The 25513-nt window shown below is 44.3% G+C and overlaps 1 protein-coding gene across 3 annotated transcripts in view; it reads left to right on the plus strand.

Moving 5' to 3' along the window:
* The window catches only part of LOC143274749 (uncharacterized), an 86770-nt gene extending 65075 nt beyond the window's left edge, over positions 1 to 21695 (plus strand). For 2 of the 3 annotated variants that reach the window (XM_076578663.1, XM_076578664.1), the window contains 6 exons: positions 28 to 75; positions 1443 to 1526; positions 2546 to 2683; positions 3844 to 4191; positions 5879 to 6019; positions 15323 to 21695. In XM_076578663.1, the coding sequence (XP_076434778.1) occupies positions 28 to 75; positions 1443 to 1526; positions 2546 to 2683; positions 3844 to 4191; positions 5879 to 6019; positions 15323 to 15509 (946 nt within the window). In that variant the 3' untranslated portion in view covers positions 15510 to 21695. Of the gene's footprint in view, positions 1 to 27; positions 76 to 1442; positions 1527 to 2545; positions 2684 to 3843; positions 4192 to 5878; positions 6020 to 8693; positions 8863 to 15322 lie in introns of all 3 variants that reach the window. The other variant, XM_076578665.1, reaches the window with a different exon arrangement.
* The last annotated feature ends 3818 nt before the right edge of the window (positions 21696 to 25513 follow it).

Below are 25513 nucleotides of genomic sequence, written 5' to 3' on the forward strand. Positions count from 1 at the left end.
CTGACAGTGTGTTGGTGTCTTTGGCAGGTCTGAGTCACGGAAACACAAGAAGAGCAAGAAGAAACACCACAGGAGGTGAGCCCTGCAGGATCAGGAGGGGGAGGAAGCCCTCAGTGGTATCATTATTATTAGTATTGACATTTGTGTAACGCCTTTCTTCAGTCAGAGATCAAACTTTCAGCGCTTTAAACGACTCAGAGTCATTTGCACAAAAATCTGCCCACCCAAATAGAGGCGACTGACAGCTTGCGCCCATCATTCATTTACTACATCATTCAGGCAAGCTTCTGAGTCACACACACATGCTCACACATGTACGTCAGAGTGGAGTTTTCTGGCACAGTTTCACCAGGGGGATGACTCTCTGTTTTACCATAGGTTCTCTTATGTCCACCAAGAGCATGCTACTCATGTGACCTTGGTTTTTAGCGTTCAGACAGACTACTCAAGGTCTAATGGAGGGGGAGAAAATTCTGGTGGGTGTGGCATTAAATCCTGCACTCTCGGATTCTTTCGCTTCCTAGGGGGACGCATCAAAACCAGGCCACCACACCACATGGTACTGAGACGTGCTTGTCAATCTGTGGATGCAGAACAGCTGCATGATAGTTCAGTGTGAGTGATTATATGAAGAGCAGCATGACACAGAGCAGCTTGTGTTTACTGTTTGAGAGCAGAGTTTGGCTCATTTATGTCCAGTCATTGTCATGTATGAGTGTGTGTGTGTGTGTGTGTGTGCGCGCCCATGTACTCGCACATGTGCACTTGTGTTTGAGGATACGCAGGAACAAAGCTACGTATGGTAACATGTATGTGCCAGAGCTAACATACATTTGAGTGGCAGAATTACGGTGAGAAATAATGTGAAGTGTGTAGGAGATTGGAGATAATCATGTTGTTGTGTTGTTGGGGTAGAGTAGGGTGGGTATATAAATACATCAGTGAGACTTCAGCTTCAAATAGTTCACCATACTAAGGCGGTTATCCCATACACCAACCATACAAAAAGCGTGTGAATAGTGGGCGATTGTGCATATCAAACATATGGACTTGAGTAGTTATACCTGTGAGAGAAAGAGAGGGGGATGGGAATAGGGCTAGTGATAAGATCTTGAAATGTGGAGCAGATTGAAGACGGGATTGATAGATAAGTAGAGTGTTTTCAGAATCAATATGGTTACGTAAAGTGACATGTTTTTGGGTAGTGTAGTTAAGTGGTGTGTTTTCAGGGTCAGTGTAGTTGACTAAAGTGGTGTGCTTTTAGGGTCAGTGTAGTGAAGTGAAGCAGTTTTCCAGGGTCAGTGTATTTATGTGAAGCAGTGTTTTCAGGGTTGGTGTAGTTAAGTGAAGCAGTGTTTTCATGGTGAGTGTGGTTAAGTGAAGCAGTGTTTTCAGGGTCAGTGTACATGAAGGTTACATGAAGAGGTCTGCGTGTTTTTCAGGAGCGTGGGGAAGTCGAAGAAACATGGGCGTGGAGATTCCTCTGGGTCGGGCTGGGACTCCAACAGCAAGTCAGACACTGACAGGTCATACTCACCATCATATGGCATTATATATACACCTGTGTTTGCCTGCACTTGTTTTCAGCTGCTGTCACGTTATTCTCCCTCTCTCTTTCTCTGTCGCTGCACCTCTCTCTCTCTGTCCCTCTCTCTCCCTCTCTCTCTCTCTCCATGATGATGATGAAGAGGATGATGATGATATGGATATTTATATAGCGCCTATCCTGGAGACCAAGCTCTAAGCGCTTTGCAAATAGGAAGTCATTTGTGCAGTAAGCTGCCTACCTGGGTGGAGCCGACTGAGAGCTGCCTTTGGGCGCTCATCATTTGTTTCCTGTGTCATTCCATCAGGTTTCGGTCATGCACACCTACACTCACCGCGCCCCCCGCCCCCTCCCACCCCCCCCCACACCACCACCCACCCACACACACATTCACATAGATATGTAACCTTTTACGTGTATGACCATCATGTCAAGTTTGTGTTAGACACAGGTTGTCCTGAGGCTGGGGGAAAAAAGGAAAGGAGCAATCAGATTTGCAAAAGAAATATGTCCTTTCATTTCTGAAAACATTCCTGTCAGTTTCAAAATGTTCCTTCCTGTTGCTGAAAATATTTCTCTTAAGTCAGTTCAGGGGTTGGTGGGTCTGTAAACCAGTCGCACTGTATTGTGATCTTTGATTTTACATGGTGTTCATGTGATGAATGAAACAGACTATACCAGTTTATTCTACAGTTGTTTAGTTGGTAGGGTTGTGTTTGTTTTTTTTTTGTTTTTTTGGGTTGTTTTTTAACTTTTCATCTGGTTTTATTATGTTATTACATGTAAGTTTAATGCGTAATTTCGTTTGTGCAGCCTTGTTGCTTTTATATACCATCAGCTTAGATCATTTTACCCTGCCTTACGGTACCATACTCATTTTAGTGTCTTTTCCTATAATGTGCTTTGAGCCTCCTGGCTGTTAGGGAAAAGCACAATTGAATTTTTTTTTTTTAATTTCTTTTTTTTTTTTTATTCTTTCCCTGCCTTCTCTCCTCACAGCGAGGGGGAGACAAACGAAGGAAACGCAAAGAAAACCGTGACCCTTCCAGCGGTGACCAACAGCCGCAAACCTCTGTCGATCCAGAAGTCGCCACCGGTGATCACTCAGAGCCAGTCGTCTGAGGCAGACGCCCTCAGGTCAGTGCTTTGGCAAGACTGGTGTGTTGTAAGGTGTTACAGACGGGCGCAATAGCCGAGTGGTTAAAGCGTTGGACTGTCAATCTGAGGGTCCCGGGTTCGAATCACGGTGATGGCGCCTGGTGGGTAAAGGGTGGAGATTTTTACGATCTCCCAGGTCAACATATGTGCAGACCTGCTAGTGCCTGAACCCCCTTCGTGTGTATATGCAAGCAGAAGATCAAATACGCACGTTAAATATCCTGTAATCCATGTCAGCGTTCGGTGGGTTATGGAAACAAGAACATACCCAGCATGCACACCCCCGAAAACGGAGTGTGGCTGCCTACATGGCGGGGTAAAAACGGTCATACACGTAGAGGCCCACTCGTGTGCATACGAGTGAACGCAGAAGAAGAAGAAGAGTAAGGTGTTACACTGTAAAGTATTGTAATGGTATGAAACTTCAATCTCACAGGTGTTGGTACAGAGTCACAGAAGTCTGGAAAAGTCTTTGGGGGAAAAATGAGTCAGTCACACAGGTTTCACACAGTCACAGAAGTCTGGAAAAAGTCTTGGGAAAAATGATTCAGACACACAGGGTTTGTACAGTCACAGAAGTCTGGAAAAGTCTTGGGGAAAATGTTTCAGAACACACAGGGTTTGCACAGTCACAGAAGTCTGGAAAAATCTTTGGGGGAAAATGAGAGAACCATGTCCGGGGCTAGAAAGGTCTTGGAAAAACATGGTTTTGCCCTTAAGGGACTGGAATAGTCTTGAAATTTTGAAGACAAAAAAAAGCCTCAACCAGTGCCATGCAAGAGCAAAGCACTTGATGCATCATGTTTATTTGACCGGGTGTGTCTCGTCATTTGGGTATCAGAGCTGTGAGGCAGTGGGAAGGGAAGCTGTCTTACTGTGCAGATGAAATATTTCTTCTTGTTTTTCGTGTTGACGGGGAGGGAAGCTGTTTGTCATACTGTGCCGATGACTTGATTCTCTTCTGTCTTATGACTGAGGTGGTAAGAAATATTGGTTTGGACGGGAAAAGGAGGAAGAGTGAGGGGGGCTTGTCAGAGCACTTGAACACCAGTAAATTGTGTCATCGTGCTTAAAAAAAAAAAAAAAAAAAAGCACCAAAAAAAACAAGTGCCATATGTGACCCTGTGGTTCCGTTGCAGACCCAAGAAGACCAACGGCCAGACGACATCTCCCCCAGCCGGCAAACCCGACCCCCACCACAGCGCGTCACCCCCCACGCGCAAACTGTCCCCCCAGATCCTCAACCATCACCACCACCACCACCACCACCACCACCCCCATGGACAGGCCAACGGGCGACCCAAAGTGGCGGACAAGAAAAGCCTCCCCAAACCCAAGTCCCCTTCCCCTTCCCCTGCCCGCCCTGCCCCGACCCCTGCCAAGACCCACAACTCCTCTGACGACAGGGGTCAGAGGTCGAGGTCGCCCAAACGCTCCCGCTCCAAGTCTCGCTCCAGGTCTAGGAAGTCGAGGAGCACCGACAGGAGGTGAGTTGCTGTTACTGTGATTTCTGATAGGAGGGAGGGGTTGTTTTGCTTTTGTTTATTATTATTATTTTTTTATTGTTAGTTTGGTTTTTTTGTTGGTTTTTTTTGTTTGTTTGTTTTTTTTAGGATAGACTTGAAGTGGTGGGAGCTTCAAGAATATTTTTCCCCCCGTTAGAGGTATAGAATTTTATAGAGTGAAAAAAAAAAAAAGTTGGAATGATAACTTTTTATTAGTTATACTTTTTTTGGGAGGGGGGACTGACTCTTTGAGAGGGGGACTGACTCATTGGGAGGGGGACTGACTCTGGGGACTGACTCTTTGGGAGGGGGACTGACTCTTTGGGAGGGGGACTGACTATGGGGACTGACTCATTGGGAGGGGGACTGACTCTGGGGACTGACTCATTGGGAGGGGGACTGACTCTGGGGGACTGACTCTGGGGACTGACTCATTGGGAGGGGGACTGACTCTTTGGGAGGGGGACTGACTCTTTGGGAGGGGGACTGACTCTGGGGACTGACTCTGGGGGACTGACTCTGGGGACTGACTCTTTGGGAGGGGTGGGGGGACTGACTCTGGGGACTGACTCATTGGGAGGGGGACTGACTCATTTGGAGGGGGACTGACTCTTTCGGAGGGGGACTGACTCTTTGGGAGGGGGACTGACTCTGGGGACTGACTTATTGGGAGGGGGACTGACTCTGGGGACTGACTCTTTGGTAGGGGTAGGGGGACTGACTCTTTGGTAGGGGCACTGACTCTTTCGGAGGGGGACTGACTCTTTGGGAGGGGGACTGACTCTTTGGGAGGGGGACTGACTCTTTGGGAGGGGGACTGACTCTTAGGGGGACTGACTCTTTGGTAGGGGGACTGACTCTTTGGTAGGGGGACTGACTCTTTGGGAGGGGGACTGACTCTTTGGGAGGGGGACTGACTCTTTGGTAGGGGGACTGACTCTTTGGGAGGGGGACTGACTCTTTGGGAGGGGGACTGACTCTTTGGTAGGGGGACTGACTCTGGGGACTGACTCTTTGGGAGGGGGACTGACTCTGGGAACTGACTCTTTGGGAGGGGGACTGACTCTTTGGGAGGGGGACTGACTCTGGGGGACTGACTCTTTGGGAGGGGGACTGACTCTGGGGGACTGACTCTTTGGTAGGGGGACTGACTCTTTGGGAGGGGGACTGACACTTTGGAAGGGGGACTGACTCTGGGGACTGACTCTTTCGGAGGGGGACTGACTCTTTGGGAGGGGGACTGAATCTGGGGACTGACTCTTTGGTAGGGATGGGGGGACTGACTCTGGGGACTGACTCTTTGGTAGGGGGACTGACTCCGGGGACTGACTCTTTGGTAGGGGGACTGACTCTAAGGGGGACTGACTGACTGGGAGGGAGACTGACTGATTTGGGGAGAGTTTTTGGGAGAGGGACTGACTCTTTGGGAGAGTTTTTGGGAGGGGGAATGATTCTTTTGGTGGGGGACTGACTGATTTTGGGAGAGTTTTTGGGCGGGGGACTGACTCTTTGGGAGGGGGACTGACACAGCACAAGAGTGTGTCCTCCTCACTGATGTGCATCACTGGAAAAGACAATGGGGAGAGGTGGGGGTGGAGGTGTGTGTCGGGGGTGTGACCACATGCAGCAGACCCACAGTGTAACAACACATCACTTCCTGGATCTACAGGCGCCCTCACTCACGCTCCAAGACGGCCAGCCGCAGTCGCAGTCGCAGCTACAGCCGCAGTCGCAGCAGGACGTCACGCAGTCCGTCCATCCGCCGTCGTCGAGGGTCGCCCAGTCACCTGGATAAACGTCGCATCACCAGGTGAACCATGGGGGGCTAGGATGGGACCTCCACACCTGCATGGGGTGTGGGTGTGGGCAGGGTTCTGACCACCTGTTGGAAGTGAGGGGTTGGTGTGACTGTGCTGTCCTTACAGGATCCTGTGGTCTGGGGGGGTAAGGGTGGTGGGGTCTTGTTGTCAGGGATTCATGTTGTCACAGTGTCTGTGCTTAAGTTGTTTTTGTTTTTATTTTGTTTGGTATTTTTTTCTTGTTTTGTTTTGTTGCTATTGCTCCCCTTCTTGGAGTGTATGCTTGTTGTGTGTGTCTGTGCTCTGCAGTTGTGTGGGTCTTTGTGTGTGTACGTGTGTGTGTTTGGGTGGGTGTTTGTGTGTGTTTGTGTGTGATTTTTCACTGTCATCATTTTTTCGCTGTTGTCATTCTGTTGTTTTCCCCTGTCACTTGCAGAAGCATATATGTGTAATTGTATCTAGTTAAAAAGATGATTTGATTTTTTAGCTGATTATATTGGTAATGTAATTGGATCCACCACTTTCAGTTCTGGTAAATCTGGCAAGTGGATTTGTTGATGAACATGGGAAAAAAAAAAAACTCAATGATGGGTATGAATTTATGTCTGACCTATGTTTGCTGTTAGTTTCCAGTGGTGTTTCACTATGAGAGATAATTCATGACTGCATGCTGAAGTGGTTTTTTTTTTTTTTTTTAATTTCTTCTCTCACTTTTTTTTTTCTTTGTCTGCAAATGTAATATTGCTTTCAATTTGTTTGCATTAAGTTTGTCAATCACAGGATCATGATCAGTGTAAGCATTTGAGTTCAAGCTATTGTAATGCTTTTCACTTTTAAGTTTACGGAATATTTTGCATTTATGGGGTGTTGTTTTTGTTTATGTGTGTTTTTGGGTTGTTTTTTGGTGGGGTTTTTTTGTTGTTTGTTTTTTTTCCTGGTACAAGTCATCAGTATTACCACCCATTTGAGGTAGCCAGGAAAACATGACCAGGCTCTTCAGTGTTGTCAGTGATGCATGGCTGCAGTCGGGCATGTCTGCCATCCTACTATGTCCGTAGAATGTGTTCCAGAAAACCAGAAAATCAACAAAAATGTCACCACAGTACCAAAAAAAAAAAAAAAAGTGTTTCTGTTCCAGAATTTTTTTTTTCTTTTTATTCACATGTAGTTGGCTTCTTCAGACAATTACAATGACAGCGTAGACACATATAATGTGCCAGCATTCTGCCAGAATCAGAAATTTTGAAAGGCCACAAAATTAATGGGCAAACCAGCATGGCGATAAAGAGGAGCATGTGTTAGAACCGCGCTGAAAAGACTTTTAGCAGTGACAAAAAGGATACTTGCAGAACACCACCTAAGGCTAAATGAGAGTGAGTGTCGTCCTTAACTGTGCGACATACTCAGAGCTGCAAGACTAAGTATTCCCAGATGTGGCATCGTCACTTTGTGTTACTGATTATTTTGGTTTGTTTGGGGATTTTAGAAGGCTGTAGTTCTGATAATTGGATAGCAGGTTGGGCTTGTCTTCCAGTGATGCCCCAGTTAGAGTTGTTAGGACGTAAAGAGGTTGCTGAGGTCAGGTGAAGCAGTCGCAGAAAGTGTCAAGTGTACATGTATACTGATTACTATATTTTATGAGAAATCACAGTGTGATCTCCTAAAAAAGATTATTTTTTTTTAAAGAAGTAAAGACCTTCTTGAAAATAGATGAATACATAAATGAATTAGATGAATAGATTAATAAAGACCTCCTCAAAAATAAATGAAGAGATAATTTTTTTTTTAAGTGAAAAATCTAAGTGAATAAATGAATAGATAGAAATTTAAAAAAAAGAAGAAGAATTAAAAGAAACAAATATATCACTTTAATCATTTTTATAAAAACATTCATATGGAATGTAGCATGCGAAAACTATCCAAAAAAATTACAAGCTTGCGATCTCGCATTCACAATTACTTCATAATTATAAATCACACAACAAAACCACAACATTTAGAAACACACACGCACGGCTCGCGCACTCCTTTTAGGCCCCATCCATGTGCTCCACACAGGGCCGCGTGCTGAGCACATACATGGCTGACCAGTCTCCACACTCAAACATCGGTGACACTGCTGGGCTCTGAAATGAATGCAAGACTTTTGTAGTCATGTTATGTCGCATGTCTGACGGACTTTTCCAAAGTAAACTGGAAAAAAAAAAGGGTGGGGACAATTTTCAAGCATGGATGTAACATTGATTATTAGTTTAGTGGTAATTTTAGATGAAAGGGGACGTTGCTGGACATTTGACAGTTGTGTTTGACCTTCTTTTTTTTTTATTCTTTTTTTTTTTATTTCTTTTTAATTTTTTAGGAGGACTTTGTGAATGAAGGAGGGAAAGGGAGGTGAAAGATGCCCACGTTGTGATAAGGGTGGTAATGGAATGACTTGTACCAGCACATTTAAGGGCTGTGTGCTCGGTTTTCCAGGCCCTGCACTGTGGCTCTTGTGTCCTTGGAGCGGCTTTTCAGTTTGTTTTGATGTTGTTAGTGCCTATTTTGTTGTTGTTTTTCACGTTGTTAGTACCTATTTTGTTGCTTTTTTAAATTATTATTATGTTGTTGGTACCTATTTTGTTGTTTTTATGTTGTGTCTTTTTTTTCTTTTTTTTTTTGTTCTTTTTGTTGCCATGGCGTTAGATCCAGGTCCAGGTCCAGGTCCAGATCCCGACACCGATCCTCCAGACACTGGGGGCGTCGATCCCGCTCTTATTCCCGTAGACGGTCTCGATCTCCGTCCCGTTCACCGTCACCCTATTACTCATCACGGCGACGCAGGAGCCGATATTAGGTTCTTCCAGATCTCATGGTATTGCTCCTTGAAGCTTCTTCTCTTCCCCACCCCTTACTAAAGTTGATTACGATTTAGATTATAACACTGATGCCCAATGCCTTTGATTCTAACCTCAAGTGCCCGAATGCTTTTGATCCTAACAGGAGCGGCTGTTGCCTTTGATTTGTCAGACAGTGCTCAGTGCCGTTGATTCTGGTGGTGATGGCCAAGACCTTTGGTTGACAGCACTAACAGCAGTGTGTTTGCGAGGCTGACCCACTAACCCGGTGCATGGTAGTTCTCAAGCACAGTGGCTGTAAGGGAGGAGTCCCTCGCCACTGCGTCCATAGCTTGGCTTCACTCTGAACGGGAACGTACACAGTACCAAACTTCCATGTTCTTCTCTTTGAACTGAATGGTGATGCATGCTTTACAAAATTACAGTAAGAGAGAATGAACCCAAACTTGGTGGTTGAATAAAGGGACCGGTGAAAAAGGATTGACAGATCCTCCTGTCATTTGTGTTGGCAGTATTGATGGATAAAGAGATTGCTGTCAATCATGTTGATTCAAGGAATTGACCAATAAGGAAAGAGCTTGTTGCCATTCATGTTAAAGAATTGAGCAATAAGGAAAGAGTTTGTTGCCATTCATGTTAAAGAATTGACAAAGAATTGACCGATAAGGAAAGAGTTTGTTGCCATTCATGTTAAAGAATTGACCAATAAGGAAAGAGTTTGTTGCCATTCATGTTAAAGAATTGACCAATAAGGAAAGAGCTTGTTGCCATTCATGTTAAAGAATTGACCGATAAGAAAAGAGCTTGCTGCCAGTCATGTTTAAGAAGTGACCAATAAGGAAATAGCTTGCTGCCAGTCATGTTAAAGACTTGACCAATAAGGAAAGAGCTTGCTGCCAGTCATGTTAAAGACTTGACCAATAAGGAAATAGCTTGCTGCCAGTCATGTTAAAGAATTGACCAATGAGGACAGAGCTTGCTGCCAGTCATTCTGCAGTCCCTTGGCAGTGGATATCATACATCTGCCTGACACTTTAGCACCTGTCTCTTGGTTTGAGAATATTGTTGCATGTGTAGCAAGAGGAGGTGTTGTCAGTGACCTGTAAAGAGACCTGCCACTCTTGCCCTTGCTTTCGATGGGTGCAGGGCCAAATGGGTAGCTGGATTCTCACTCGAGTTTCCCCGAGTTCCATCCCCAGTTTTGGCACACCTGGTGGGTTAAGAGTGGAGATTTTTCCAGTCTCCCAGGTCAGAATATGTGCAAGATTTTTTGTGCCTGAACCCCTCCTTTGTACGTATACACATGCAGAACAGCGAACACACACATTAAGGATCCTGTTACCCATGTCAGTGCTCAGTGGGCTATTGAAACAAGAAACATACCCAGCATGCCTATCCCTGAAAATGGAGTATGACTGCCAACATGGCAGGATAAAATTGTCATAAGTTTAAAGCCTACACGTACATACAACTGAACGTGGGAGTTGCAGCCCACAAACACAGAGGGAGTAAGCATGTGCAGCAGGAAGGGGTATTCGTCAATGACGCGTTAAGAGACCTACCTGTCTTGTCTATTCTGTCCTGAAGCCTGGGGTGTTCTCTGTGGATGCTTGTCTACCAATACAGTGTCTGTTAGGGTCTGGGTTCGAATCCTGCTCTCGCCCTTTCTCCCAACTTTGACTGTAAAATTAAACTGAGCGTCTAGTCATTCGGATGAGATGAAAAGTGGAGGTCCTGTTTGCAGCGTGTACTTGGCACACTGAGAAAGAACCTGTGACAGTGAAAGTGTTGTCCTCTGGCAAAATTCTGTACAAGAAATCCACGCCGATAGGCACACAAATACAACATGCATGCACTCAAGGCCTGACAAAGCGCGTTGGGTTACGCTGCTGGTCAAGCATCAGCCTAGCAGATGTGGTGTGGCATGTGTGGATTTGTCCGAACACAGTTACGCCTCCCAGAGAAAGTGAAACAGGACAGGACAGACCCACTGTCTGCCCACACTCCTTCGTCCCGACACACACTGCACCCTGCCGCTGACATGGGTGTGACAGAGGGAAATGAAACTTTGAGGACAATCTGAAACTGTCAGATCTGTAGAACAGTCATGTCCCTCCTTGATGATCTGACCAAACGTTGCATAGTAAGATTGCAGAGCAGCTCCTTGATGGAACCAACCATTGTAGAGTAAGATTGCAGAGCAACTCCTTGATGGAACCAAACATTGCAGAGTAAGATTGCAGAGCAACTCCTTGATGGAACCAAACATTGCAGAGTAAGATTGCAGAGCAACTCCTTAATGAAACCAAACGTTGTAGAGTGAGATTGCAGAGCAACTCCTTGATGGAACCAAACATTGCATAGTAAGATTGCAGAGCAACTCCTTGACGGAACCAAACGTTGTAGAGTAAGATTGCAGAGCAACTAGGAACCAAACATTGCATAGTAAGATTGCAGAGCAACTCCTTGATGGAACCAAACATTGCATAGTAAGATTGCAGAGCAACTCCTTGATGGAACCAAACGTTGCAGAGTAAGATTGCAGAGCAACTCCTTGATGGAACCAAACGTTGCAGAGTAAGATTGCAGAGCAACTCCTTGATGGAACCAAACGTTGCAGAGTAAGATTGCAGTGTAGCTCTTTAATCTGAACAAACATTACAGAGTGACTCCTCCTTGTAACCAAACATTGCAGAGTAACTCCTTGAAGTAACCAAACATTGCAGAGTAAGATTGCAAAGTAACTCCTTGATCTGAACAAACACTGCAGAGTAAGATTGCAGAGCAGCTCCTTGATGGAACCAAACGTTGTAGAGTAAGATTGCAGAGCAACTCCTTGACGGAACCAAACATTGTAGAGTAAGACTGCAGAGCAACTAGGAACCAAACATTGCATAGTAAGATTGCAGAGCAACTCCTTGATGGAACCAAACATTGCATAGTAAGATTGCAGAGAAACTCCATGATGAAACCAAACATTGCAGAGTGAGATTGCAGAGCAACTCCTTGATGGAACCAAACATTGCAGAGTAAGATTGCAGAGCAACTCCTTGATGGAACCAAACATTGTAGAGTAAGATTGCAGAGCAACTCCTTGATGGAACCAACCATTGTAGAGTAAGATTGCAGAGCAACTCCTTGATGAAACCAAACGTTGCAGAGTAAGATTGCAGAGCAGCTCCTTGATGGAACCAGCCATTGTAGAGTAAGATTGCAGAGCAACTCTTTGATGAAACCAAACATTGCAGAGTAAGATTGCAGAGCAACTCTTTGATGAAACCAAACATTGCATAGTAAGATTGCAGAGCAACTCCATGATGAAACCAAACATTGCAGAGAAAGATTGCAGAGCAGCTCCTTGATGAAACCAAACGTTGCAGAGTAAGATTGCAGAGCAACTCCTTGATAAAACCAAACGTTGTAGAGTGAGATTGCAGAGCAGCTCCTTGATGGAACCAAACGTTGCAGAGTAAGATTGCAGAACAACTCCTTGACAAAAACCAAACATTGTAGAGTAAGATTGCAGAGCAACTCCTTGATGAAACCAAACGTTGCAGAGTAAGATTGCAGAGCAACTCCTTGATGGAACCAAACGTTGCAGAGTGAGATTGCAGAGCAACTCCTTGATGGAACCAAACGTTGCAGAGTGAGACTGCAGTGTAGCTCTTTAATCTGAACAAACATTACAGAGTGACTCCTCCTTGTAACCAAACATTGCAGAGTAACTCCTTGAAGTAACCAAACATTGCAGAGTAAGATTGCAAAGTAACTCCTTGATCTGAACAAACACTGCAGAGTAATTCCTTCATGTTACCAAACATTGCAGAGTAACTCCTTCATGTAACAGACATTGCAGAGTGAGATTGCAAAGTAACTCCTTGATCTGAACAAACACTGCAGAGTAATTCCTTCATGTCACCAAACATTGCAGAGTAACTCCTTCATGTAACCAAACATTGCAGAGTGAGATTGCAAAGTAACTCCTTGATCTGAACAAACACTGCAGAGTAACTCATTGATCTAACCAAACATTGCAGAATAAGATTGCAGATTAACTCCTGGATCTAACCAAAAATTACATCGTCACTCCAAGATGTAACCAGACATTGCAGAGTAGCTCCTTGATGTGATCAAGTGAAGCCCAGTTGATGGGTGGATGTGTGCCCAGGTCAGGGCTGAAGGCTTCTGACTGCTGTAAGGAGGTGTGTGAATGCTGTGCATGAAGGGCATGCTCATCGCACTGGTGACTTTACCGCCCCTCCTAGAATAACATTTTCAGAGTCGACGGCTGTGTGCTGTGCATGCTTTTTTGGGTGGTGATTTTTGCTTGGCTTTGTGGGGCCCTCTGTGTAACATGTGCACATTGGTTGTATGCTTGTGTATGCTAAGGGGGACAAGTGCTTTTATGGGGTGTGGCAAAACAGCATGAGCTGCTTGATGTGTGTGAATGTACGCAAGAATGACCTATGATGTTGAGACTGTGTGATGTTGATACCAGATGATATCTTGTGCTGTGTATGTATGTTTGATGGTCTGTTGTGTCCGACAGTGACCATCAGAACAGAAGAGGGGGGCAACTACTGTCAGGGCTATCTGAGTGAGAATTTGATTATAATGCAGTGTCTTGCCCAACATAACTCCAGACTGTTGACAGTGCATTGTGGTTGTGTTGGAGCGGGTGGAGTACAGCTATGTGATAGAGGTGGGATAGATACAATGAGGGAAATGACACACAAACATGAGGACCTTGTCATTTACTGACATTGACATAGATGGAACACATACAACCCACGTCATTGTGTATAACAACATGGGCTGGCTCTCACACATGTCTGTATAAATGTTCAAGTGGACATGCACATGGGCATTCATATAAATATATATATATATATATATTTGTGTGTGTGTGTGTGTATGGACACAAATGCATTCACATCAGTTTTGTGGCAGCATTCCATGGAAGGACAGCCCGAGTTTCACACTCAGAAATCTGTTGTGACAAAACAGCAATACAGTACAGTGCAAACACAGTGCAATACAATAGCAGTACAAGCCTGAAAGTGAATTTCTGTACTCTTGTTTCAGACAGTTAAAGTGATTGATTAACTGTGCACAGAGATTTATACACTCACACACGTGTTGATCATGCCTTCAAAAGACCAGGCTGGAGATGGTTAGCTCAGAAGCTGCGGGGGTGGATATATAATGGTGTGGTGTGGACCGTGTGGTGTCTTCAGTCCTTGTGTGTGTGTGTGTGTGTGTGGATTGTCAGCTGCAGTCTGTGTGATGTGGGTTCTTCAGGGGCAGAAGGTGAGCTGCTCTTGTTCATTTTTTTTTAACACTGTGTTTTCTTGTTCAGCTTGAATGGTATTGTTCATATGTTTGAATGATAGCTAAAACATGAATCCTCCCCTACTGTCTTCGTTATACAGCCACAGTCATCGTTGTGAGAAATAATGAACATGTTTGTGGTGTAGAGTTAGCAGTGCAAAGGTTAGGTTGAAAAGACACTTGAAAAATAAATTGTGCACGGTTAGCATGGTGTCTGCCATTGCTGTTTGATTACCAAAATTTGCATTAAGAGTTTGTGTAAACACACACATGCACATTCGCACACACACACAGTCCTGATCAAGAATATATCAAGAAAGATAAGCCCTGGTGTGTTGCCTTGCAATGCATGTGGGTTCTTCTCTCTGTCTCTGTCTCTCTCTCTGTCTCTCTCTTCTCTCTCTCTTTCTCTATTTCAACTGCAAGAGAGAGACACTTGTCACTTAATTTTGGTGATACTTGGTTATGGAAGAATTTCACTATTTATGATAATATCATTTACAATGACACGTGCAAATTCTGTTGTTGTTTCCTGTCCATATGGGTCTATGGCCTTAACTGAATAAATCATCTGAGCAAATCTGAGTCTGAGTCTTTCTCAGAGTAGTTAGGGGAGAGAGAAAGAGAGAGTTGGTAATGGAAGAAGTTGCTTTGCTCATGTTACCATGTATTATGACATGTGATGTAAATTATGTTATTGTCCCATGTTCATAGACCGTAATTGAATAAGTCAAGTGTTCTTTTATTATCTCACATGGGAAATTACATTGTGGCCTCATTTTAAAAGAAGTTGCTTTGCTCATATTATGTTTATCATTTATTTTGACATGTCAATTATGTTGTTGTTCACATGGGGCTATGGCCAAAATTGAATAAGTCTAGCGTTCTTTATTATCACACATGAGAAATTACATTGTGACCTCATTTTAAAAGATAATGATAATTAAAAGAAACAGTTATGACTTTTATCTTCTTTTTTTTTTTTTTTTTAAATCTAAAAATCTGAGTCTGAGCGCAAATTTCTCTCAGAGTAACTAGTGGAGAGAGGAACCAGGACTGTTGAAATCAGTCAGAAGAGCACAGTGGGGGGGTGGGGGGGTGGGGGGGGGAACCGCAAACTGAAGGTTGGTGTTGGTTGTCTTGCAGTGCACGCAAGCGCCCTGTGCCCTACTACCGACCCACCCCCCCTTCCTCCTCCAGCAGCGAATACTCCTCCAGGTCAAGGTCAGGGTCAAGGTCACGCTTCAGGAGTTTGAGTCGCAGCCCCAGCCTCAGCTTTCGTCGTCGTCGTCGCCCCTCGCCCCCCATTCTGGCCGCCTCCACGGCACAGTAGGCTGCTCTGTGTGTGTGTGTGAGTGAGATAGAGAAAGATAATGTATTATGATAGAGAGAAACAGTGTGTGTGTGTGTGTGCAAGTGAGATAAAGAGAGAGATTATTGTGAGAGAGAGAGTATTGTGATAGAGAGAAGGTGTGATTGTGTGTGTGTATGTGAGAGAGAGAGAGAGAGAGAATGTATTATGCTAGATAGAAAGAGTCTGTGCGTGTGTGTATTCTCTGAAAATCTATACTCACATGCGCTTGGGTGTGTATGGAATAAAGGAAGGTGTGTGATGTACTGGGCAATGTTATGACATTCTTGTAAACTCTGTGAATCTTTTTAGAATTGTACTGATACTCTGTGTGTGTTTGTGAGTGATTATTGCATAATATGACCAATTCCAGTGGCATAATATGTATAACAGTACTGACATGTGAATAGTGTGATGACATATCCTGTCTTTCTTTCTCTCAAACTGGACGGCAGGAAAAGAAAAGAAAAAAAAAGAAAAAGGAAAAAAAAAAAAGAAAAAAAAAAGTAAGAAGAGAGCAGGAAAGGAATGCTAGCTGTCAGTGTGATTGAGAGGCAGATCGTTCGTGCAGGGGAGGAAGGAGAGAATTCTGTACCCTGAGACGACAGTGGATGTAAGGGGAGGAAACTTGAACAAACAAAAGGGAGGGAATAGCGGCCCTGTGATGAAGTGTGTTCAGAATGCCCCCAACTTGATGATTTGTCATTCATAAGCCCACCAGCACTTGTTGCCACTGCACATTGTGAGCGAGAGAGAGAGAGTGTGTGTGTGTTTGTTGAAGACTACACCAGCATTCATAGTGTACATATCATTCCACTCTTGTCTCTGGTGCACATGTAGGTTGATCAAGCCCCCATCCATACTCACTGCCCTCCCCCCCCCCACCCCTTTTTTTTTCCCCCCCCCCCCCACCTCCCATATGAATTTCTGTGCATTGTTACCATCCTCTTGTTTGCAGTACTGTACATAATGTTGCTGTCAACACACTCATTCAGTCCCTAGCTCCCTGTTGGGGTTGTGATGGAGTTAGAAGAGGAATACTGCATGTATGCATGCAGTTTTCTTTAGTTTGTTTTAACATTTTCACATAAATGCACTGCCCCTCCTCTCTGACCTTCACCCTCCACCCCCGAGTGACCTAGTTATGTCTTGACTGATCCTTGACCCTCCAACTCCAGTGACCTTGTTATGTTTTGACTGACCTGTGAACCTCCCTCCTCCCCCAGTGACCTTGTTATGTCTTGACTGACCTATGAACCTCAACCAGGAGTGACCTTGTTTTGTTTTGACTGACATCTGACCCTCCCTCCTCCCCCAGTGACCTTATGTCTTGACTGACCTATGAACCTCAACCTGGAGTGACCTTGATTTGTTTAGACTGCCCTCAGACCCTCCACCCCTCATGCCCTTGCTACGTCCTAAATGACCCCTGACCCTCCGCCCCAATCATCCTAGTTATATATTGACCATCCCTCCACCCCCCATGCCCTAGTTTTGACTGACCCCTGACCCTAGAGCCCCAGTGACCTAGTTATGTCTGGACTGCCTCTGACCCTCCACCCCTGGTGCCCTTATTATTTCTTGACCTCTGACCATCCCTCCTCCCCCAGTGACCTGGTTGTGACTTGTCTCTACCTCCCCTACCACTCCCCACCCTCCCACACACCTCCCAACCCCTGACAGTTTGTGTGACGTGGTTTCTCTGATGGGCTGACTTCCAGCGTCCCTTCCTTGCACTCCACCCCACCCTTTTTCCCCCTGGGTGAAGCGATATACCTCCAGTGTGTCCTTCAGTACTGGGGGTTACTGGTCAGCATGAGGCGTCCTTCCCTGTGAATTCATCAGAGCACAGCACCGCCATCCCTTGCCTCCAATGCCATTGTGTGTGTGTGTGTCGGGGTGGAGGGGTGTGTGTGTGGGGTCTGTATTCACCCTTGTACTGTGTCATTATTTGCAGTGCTGGTGTGTTGTGTTCATCACAGCACACACTTCTGTCCATCACTTACTATACTCCCATCCTTCATTGGCTCCTCTCTCCTCCCACACCCCCTCCTGTGTGCAACATGTCTAGTCCCTCTGTGTGTGTGTGTGTGTGTGTGTGTGTGTGTGTGTGTGTGTTTTGCATGACTGCAGACTGATCTGTGTCCGTGTGTGCGTGTATTTCACGTGATTGTAGACTGGTGTGTGTGTGTGTGTGTGTGTGTGTGTGTAGCTAATTGTCCCAGTGATTGTTGTACATATTGACAGTGGAAAACTCTGGCACACTGCAGTAGGGTGTGGTGGGGTGGTGTGTGCGTCTCTCCCTGTGATTGTAGTGATGTGTGTACTGCACGCATGGCTGTCTGCAGCATTACAGTGACACACACACACACAGTGTGTGGCCACACAGCACAACACGTTGCCCAGGCTGTAAAGTATAATGAGCATCCCTGTCATCATGCTGATATTAACAGTTCGGTCATGGTGATGACACTACAAGCATGGTCATCGTGATATTACAAGCATCATCATGGTGATACTTCAGGCATATTCATAGTGATATTGCAGCATCCTGTGGGTGACCCTCAGATTGAAAGTCCAGTGCTTAAACCACTTGGCTGTTGCACCCGTCAATCCACTGTTGATTGAATGGGGGGGACCATGGGATTCTTTTTTTATTATTATTATTATTTCTCTTCTGGCAGTAATTATTGTGACCAATACTACTACTTCAAATGTCCAGCTGGTGAGAGTGAATGTGTGTGTGTGTGTGGAGGCTGTCCTTTCCTCCAACAGTTGAATCACTTGACAAGTGTGATGTGTTCTGACGTGGTGGTGGATTCCCCAAAGAAATGCATCTTTTTTTCTTCTTCTTCTGTTATCACTGTGTTCTCCTATGAAATTGTGTGTGTGTGTGTGTGTGTGTGTCTTTCACTGTGGGTATAAGGAGTTTGTTATCAGCTTCTTGAAGTTCTAGGGGACCGAACATGACCACTGTTCGACCTGAAATGACATGACCAGAAAAGAAAATAGAGACAGAACTCTGCAACCAGGGATGATCAGTGGCATCAGCCAGCATTGCTCTTGCGCTCTGAGGGATTTCACTCTGAGAAGCAGAGCGGCATGAAACACTCTTCCTGTGTGCATTATTGGCATTTTCTGCTGGATACAGCAAGCTGATGAGTTAGAGAGAGAGAGAGAGAAAATGAGAGCTAGCAAGAAAGAGGTTCAAGCACAGCCAAGTGGCCAAATCTCCACAGAGAAAGAGATAGTGTGTGAGAGAGAGAGAGGGAGAGGGGTAGGGGGGGCAAGTGGGAGAGATAGTGTGTGTGTGAGGGAGAGGGGGGGGGAGGCGGGCAAGTGTGGATGCAGATCTGCGTATTGTACTCTCCAGTCAATGAAAGATGTTGTTGTTGATATGATCAGTGTATGATATACCAAGAATATCATCCAGTAGACAAGACAGGCAGAGTATCTGTGCCATGTGGACACATCACTTCGGAAGAAATAAGTCTTTCAGAATGTGTGTCAATGTTTTGATGGGGTTTTTTTGTTTGTTTTGTTGGGGGTTTTTTTTTCTTCTCTTTTTTTTTCTTCCCTTTTTTCTTTTAAGAAGATGGGAGGGGGATGAGAAATGGATGATCACGATTGTTGAAGCTGTTAAGATGTGTGTTGGCTGTGTTGTTTGTTGATCAGTTAGCTGTGTGGTTTCTTATGTGGTAGCTGTGTTGTGATGTATGTTGTGTTGTTTGTTATGATGTATGTTCACTGTGGTGTGTTGTTTGCTATGATGTGTTGTTTGTTATGATGTATGTTCACTGTGGTGTGTTGTTTGCTATGATGTGTTCTCACTGTGGTGTGTTGTTTGTTGTGATGTGTGTTAGCTGTGGTGTGTTGTTTGTTATGATGTGTGTTAGCTGTGGTGTGTTGTTTGTTATGGTTTGTGTTAGCTGTGGTGTGTTGTTTGTTATGACATGTGTCAGCTGTGGTGTGTTGTTTGTTATGACGTGTGTCAGCTGTGGTGTGTTGTTTGTTATGTGTTAGCTGTGGTGTGTTTGTTATGATGTGTGATAGCTGTGGTGTGTTGTTTGCTATGATGTGTTCTCGCTGTGGTGTGTTGTTTGTTATGATGTGTTAGCTGTGGTGTGTTGTGTATTATGATGTGTGTTAGCTGTGGTGTGTTGTTTGTTATGATGTGTGTTAGCTGTGGTGTGTTGTTTGTTATGATGTGTGTTAGCTGTGGTGTGTTGTTTGTTATGATGTGTGTTAGCTGTGGTGTGTTGTTTGTTATGATGTGTGTCAGCTGTGGTGTGTTGTTTGTTATGATGTGTGTTAGCCGTGGTGTGTTGTTTGTTATGATGTGTGTTAGCTGTGTTGTGTTGTTACTATGTGTGTTCTCTGCGTTGTGTTAGGGAAAATAAAAAACGTTCATGCTGTTCAGAGGTTGGGGGGGGGGGGGAGGGGAGGGATTGGAGGGGGTGTTAGTGTGTATACCAGAGGGGTCAAGGGTCAAGGTGCTTGCAGGGTAAAGATGGTTGATATCACTGACAGTGAAAGGGGATGACTTTCAGTCTGTCTGTGGGTGACCAGTTTGAAGTGTTTGAGGTTGGCAAACTATTTCTCTGTGCTTGGCAGACAAATTCAAAATCTCTTTTTGATAACACTGGTAGAATAATTCTCTGTGGTTTCCTGAGAATCTGTGAATGTGGAGGAAAAACACTTCAAAAAACAAAACAAACAAAAACAAAAAAAACAAGATGGTCATGTAAGTACCTTTCAAGTGCAAGTTATAGCAGTTTTTAGCATTGAGTGAACATGTAACAGAAAGATTTCATGCCCTTGCCATTAATTCCAGATCACATGTTCAGGCCATACTTAAGAAGTGTTGTTGATGTTAATTACTGTGTGAAGTTCACCAGTAGTTTTTTTGTTCAAGTTCATGATCACTATGTAAAGTTCCATGATCACAGTAGTCATGTGTGTTTTTTGTGTGTGTTTTTTAAACTGGCTATTGCTGTATGATCACTGTTGTAAGTCATGTGGTTACTATACTGTTGTGACTACTGCGTGAAATGGTATGAATGTGTATGATTTGAAAATGTCACCATATGACTGTGTCAGTTGTTTCAAGGCAGTGGTTATCTGTGTGTCAGTTGTGTCAAGGTAGTGGTTACTTGAATGTCAGTTGTGTATCAAGGCAGTGGTTACCTGTGTGTTCATTATGTCAAGGCAGTGGTTACCTGTGTGTCAGTTGTGTATCAAGGTAGTGGTTACCTGTGTGTCAGTTGTGTCATGGCAGTGGTTACCTGTGTGTCAGTTGTGTATCAGGGTAGTGGTTACCTGTGTGTCAGTTGTGTCATGGCAGTGGTTACCTGTGTGTCAGTTGTGTATCAGGGTAGTGGTTACCTGTGTGTCAGTTGTGTATCAAGGTAGTGGTTACCTGTGTGTCAGTTGTGTCATGGCAGTGGTTAAGGTGTGTCAATTGTGTCATGGCAGTGGTTACCTGTGTGTCAGTTGTGTACCAAGTTAGTGGTTACCTGTGTGTCAGTTGTGTCATGGCAGTGGTTAAGGTGCGTCAATTGTGTATCGAGGCAGTGGGTACCTGTGTGTCCATTGTATCAAAGCAGTGACCGGTGTGACCGTTGACACAGACTGTTTTGACGTGTTCATGACAGTCTGATCTGTTCCATCCTGGGAAACGTTGCAGTTACAGGACTGAGATGTGTCCACATTTCTTGCCCTTTCTCCTCTCTTCTGTCCTTCCAGTTTAATCTGTACTTCACTGTAATTAACACTGTTCATGGAAGTGGGGTTTTGGGAAGGGGGTATGACATGTATTTGTTTGTTTGAACTATTGTTTTGTTGTTGTTTTTGTCTGTGGTATGCATGGTTGTAATTGAGACGTTATGTCCATGGTTATGTGTGTGAAAGACTGTTCATCAGGCTGTTCATCTTTCCACACTGTTTTATGTACATTATTCGTATATGAAGTTTCATCAACTTTTCATGTTTTACTCCTTTTTTGGTCCATGATGTGTTTGAAGAAACGTACTTGTCTAGCCTAATTTTACGAGCATGCTGTGTACGTGTGTGTGTGTGTGAAGATATGATTTCGTTCATGACATGAAGTGCTGTGTCATGGTTCATTTGCAGGTTCTAACAATGAAATAAACACCTGTTCAAACATTGCGCATACTGTCTTTGTTCAATTATACATGCAGCAGTGTGCCCGTTTGTGATTTGTTGTTGGTCTGTGAAGTTTTCTTTGTTGTCTTGTGCATTGTTCTACATAATTGTCAAACAATGAGTCTGATTTTTCTACTGTGTGTAGAAAGCCGAGTTTGAATGGTATTTGCAGAAACCTCTATTTTTTTTTTATAAGTGGTAATAATAATAGATGTGTTTATACAGCACTGCATCTCGTGCAAAGATGAGTCACACACATGCATGATTCTGACTCAAAGGGAATCAAAGTAAAGAAAATTTCTAAATACATGTACATGAAAAGTTAGAGAAAAAAAAAACTGCAGACAGGAGGATTAGTGAGAAAAAATGCTTATTTTAAGGAAGGAACTCACTGTAAGCTTTTGACAAAGCGAATTAGGAAGCTGGGTCAAAGTGTAAGGGCCAGAGGCAGCCGATAGTGAACGCTGAATCTGGATATGCAGAAACAGACTGAATTTGGAGAGCTGGATAAGGCGTAGATGGAGGTGAAGGTTGTCGCAAAGATAGGAAGGGGGCAGAACTGGTTATGCATTTGTAACAAATGTGTGTTGATTTTTGTGCATTATTCTTTGTGAGAGAATGAGCCAGAGGAGAGGTTGGCAAGGCAAGGCAAGGCAGTTTATTTCATGTGTTCCCTGGGGGCATGGAAACATCATACATCAATGTCTTTGACATTCACCATACAAGAGAGGAGCGATGTGCTCAGACCTATCTTTGACACTCACCATATAAGAGAGGAGCGATGTGCTCATATCTTTGACACTCACCATATAAGAGAGGAGTGGTGTGCTCAAATCTTTGACACTCATCATATAAGAGAGGAGTGATGTGCTCAAATCTTTGACACTCATCATATAAGAGAGGAGCGATGTGCTCAGACCTATCTTTGACACTCACCATATAAGAGAGGAGCGATGTGCTCAGACCTATCTTTGAGTGTCCTATCTTTGATACTCACCATACGAGAGAGGAGCGATGTGCTCAGACCTATCTTTGACACTCACCATATAAGAGAGGAGCGATGTGCTCAGACCTATCTTTGACACTCACCATATAAGAGAGGAGCTATGTGCTCAGACCTATCTTTGAGTGTCCTATCTTTGACACTCACCATTCAAGAGAGGAGCGATGTGCTCAGACCTACCTTTGACACTCACCATATAAGAGAGGAGCGATGTGCTCAAATCTTTGACGCTCATCATATAAGAGAGGAGTGATGTGCTCAAAGATAGGTCTGAACACATCACTCCTCTCTTATATGGTGAGTGTCAAAGATAGGTCTGAGCACATCGCTCCTCTCTTATATGATGAGTGTCAAAGATAGGTCTGAGCACATCGCTCCTCTCTTATATGGTGAGTGTCAAAGATAGGTCTGAGCACATCGCTCCTCTCTTATATGGTGAGTGTCAAAGATAGGTCTGAGCACATCGCTCCTCTCTTATATGGTGAGTGTCAAAGATAGGTCTGAACAAATCACTCCTCTCTTATATGGTGAGTGTCAAAGATAGGTCTGAGCACATCTTATATGGTGAGTGTCAAAGATAGGTGTGAGCACATCTTATATGGTGAGTGTCAAAGATAGGTGTGAGCACAGGCAAGGCAGTTTATTTCATGTATTCCCTGGGGGCACTGAAGCATTATACATCAACGTCTTTGACACTCACCATATAAGAGAGGAGCGATGTGCTTAAATCTTTGACACTCATCATATAAGAGAGGAGTGATGTGCTCAGACCTATCTTTGACACTGACCATATAAGAGAGGAGCGATGTGCTCAAATCTTTGACACTCACCATATAAGAGAGGAGTGATGTGCTCAAATCTTTGACACTCATCATATAAGAGAGGAGTGATGTGCTCAGACCTATCCTTGACACTCACCATATAAGAGAGGAGCGATGTGCTCAGATCTTTGACACTCACCATATAAGAGAGGAGCGATGTGCTCAGACCTATCTTTGACACTCACCATATATCTTTGACACTCACCATATAAGAGAGGTACGTTGTGCTCAGACCTATCCTTGACACTCACCATATAAGAGAGGAGCGATGTGCTCAGATCTTTGACACTCACCATATAAGAGAGGAGCGATGTGCTCAGACCTATCTTTGACACTCACCATATAAGAGAGGAGCGATGTGCTCAGACCTATCTTTGACACTCACCATATAAGAGAGGAGCCATGTGCTCAGACCTATCTTTGAGTGTCCTATCTTTGACACTCACCATTCAAGAGAGGAGCGATGTGCTCAGACCTATCTTTGACACTCACCATATAAGAGAGGAGCTATGTGCTCAGACCTATCTTTGACACTCACCATATAAGAGAGGAGCGATGTGCTCAGACCTATCTTTGACACTCACCATATAAGAGAGGAGTGATGTGCTCAGACCTATCTTTGACACTCACCATATTAGAGAGGAGCGATGTGCTCAGACCTATCTTTGACACTCACCATATAGGAGAGGAGTTATGTGCTCAGACCTATCTTTGACACTCATCATACAAGAGAGGAGCGATGTGCTCAGACCTATCTTTGACACTCACCATTTAAGAGAGGAGCAATGTGCTCGGACCTATCTTTGACACTCACCATATAAGAGAGGAGCGATGTGCTCAAACCTATCTTTGACACTCACCATATAAGAGAGGAGCGATGTGCTCAGACCTATCTTTGACACTCATCATACAAGAGAGGAGCGATGTGCTCAGACCTATCTTTGACACTCATCATACAAAAGAGGAGCTATGTGCTCAGACCTATCTTTGAGTGTCCTATCTTTGACGCTCACCATATAATAGAGAAGTGATGTGCTCAGACCTATCTTTGACACTCATCATACAAGAGAGGAGCTATGTGCTCAGACCTATCTTTGAGTGTCCTATCTTTGACACTCACCATATAAGTTGCGATGTGCTTAGACCTATCTTTGACATTCACCATATAAGAGAGGAGTGATAAGCTCAGACCTATCTTTGACACTCATACAAGAGAGGAGCGATGTGCTCAGACCTATCTTTGACACTCATCATACAAGAGAGGAGCTATGTGCTCAGACCTATCTTTGACACTCATCATACAAGAGAGGAGCTATGTGCTCAGACCTATCTTTGAGTGTCCTATCTTTGACACTCACCATATAAGAGAGGAGCTATGTGCTCAGACCTATCTTTGACACTCACCATATAAGAGAGGAGTGATGTGCTCAGACCTATCTTTGACACTCACCATACAAGAGAGGAGCGATGTGTTTCAGACCTATCTTTGACACTCATATAAGAGAGGAGCGATGTGTTTCAGACCTATCTTTGACACTCACCATATAAGAGAGGAGCTATGTGCTCAGACCTATCTTTGAGTGTCCTATCTTTGACACTCACCATACAAGAGAGGAGCTATGTGCTCAGACCTATCTTTGACACTCATCATATTAGAGAGGAGCGATGTGCTCAGACCTATCTTTGACACTCACCATATAAGAGAGGAGCGATGTGCTCAGACCTATCTTTGACACTCACCATATAAGAGAGGAGCGATGTGTTTCAGACCTATCTTTGACACTCATATAAGAGAGGAGCGATGTGCTCAGACCTATCTTTGACACTCATATAAGAGAGGAGCTATGTGCTCAGACCTATCTTTGACACTCACCATATAAGAGAGGAGCGATGTGCTCAGACCTATCTTTGACACTCACCATATAAGAGAGGAGCTATGTGCTCAGACCTATCTTTGAGTGTCCTATCTTTGACACTCACCATATAAGAGAGGAGTG

The sequence above is a fragment of the Babylonia areolata genome, chromosome 29 (genome assembly GCF_041734735.1).
Source record: "Babylonia areolata isolate BAREFJ2019XMU chromosome 29, ASM4173473v1, whole genome shotgun sequence".
In the NCBI taxonomy this organism is placed as follows: domain Eukaryota; kingdom Metazoa; phylum Mollusca; class Gastropoda; order Neogastropoda; family Buccinidae; genus Babylonia; species Babylonia areolata.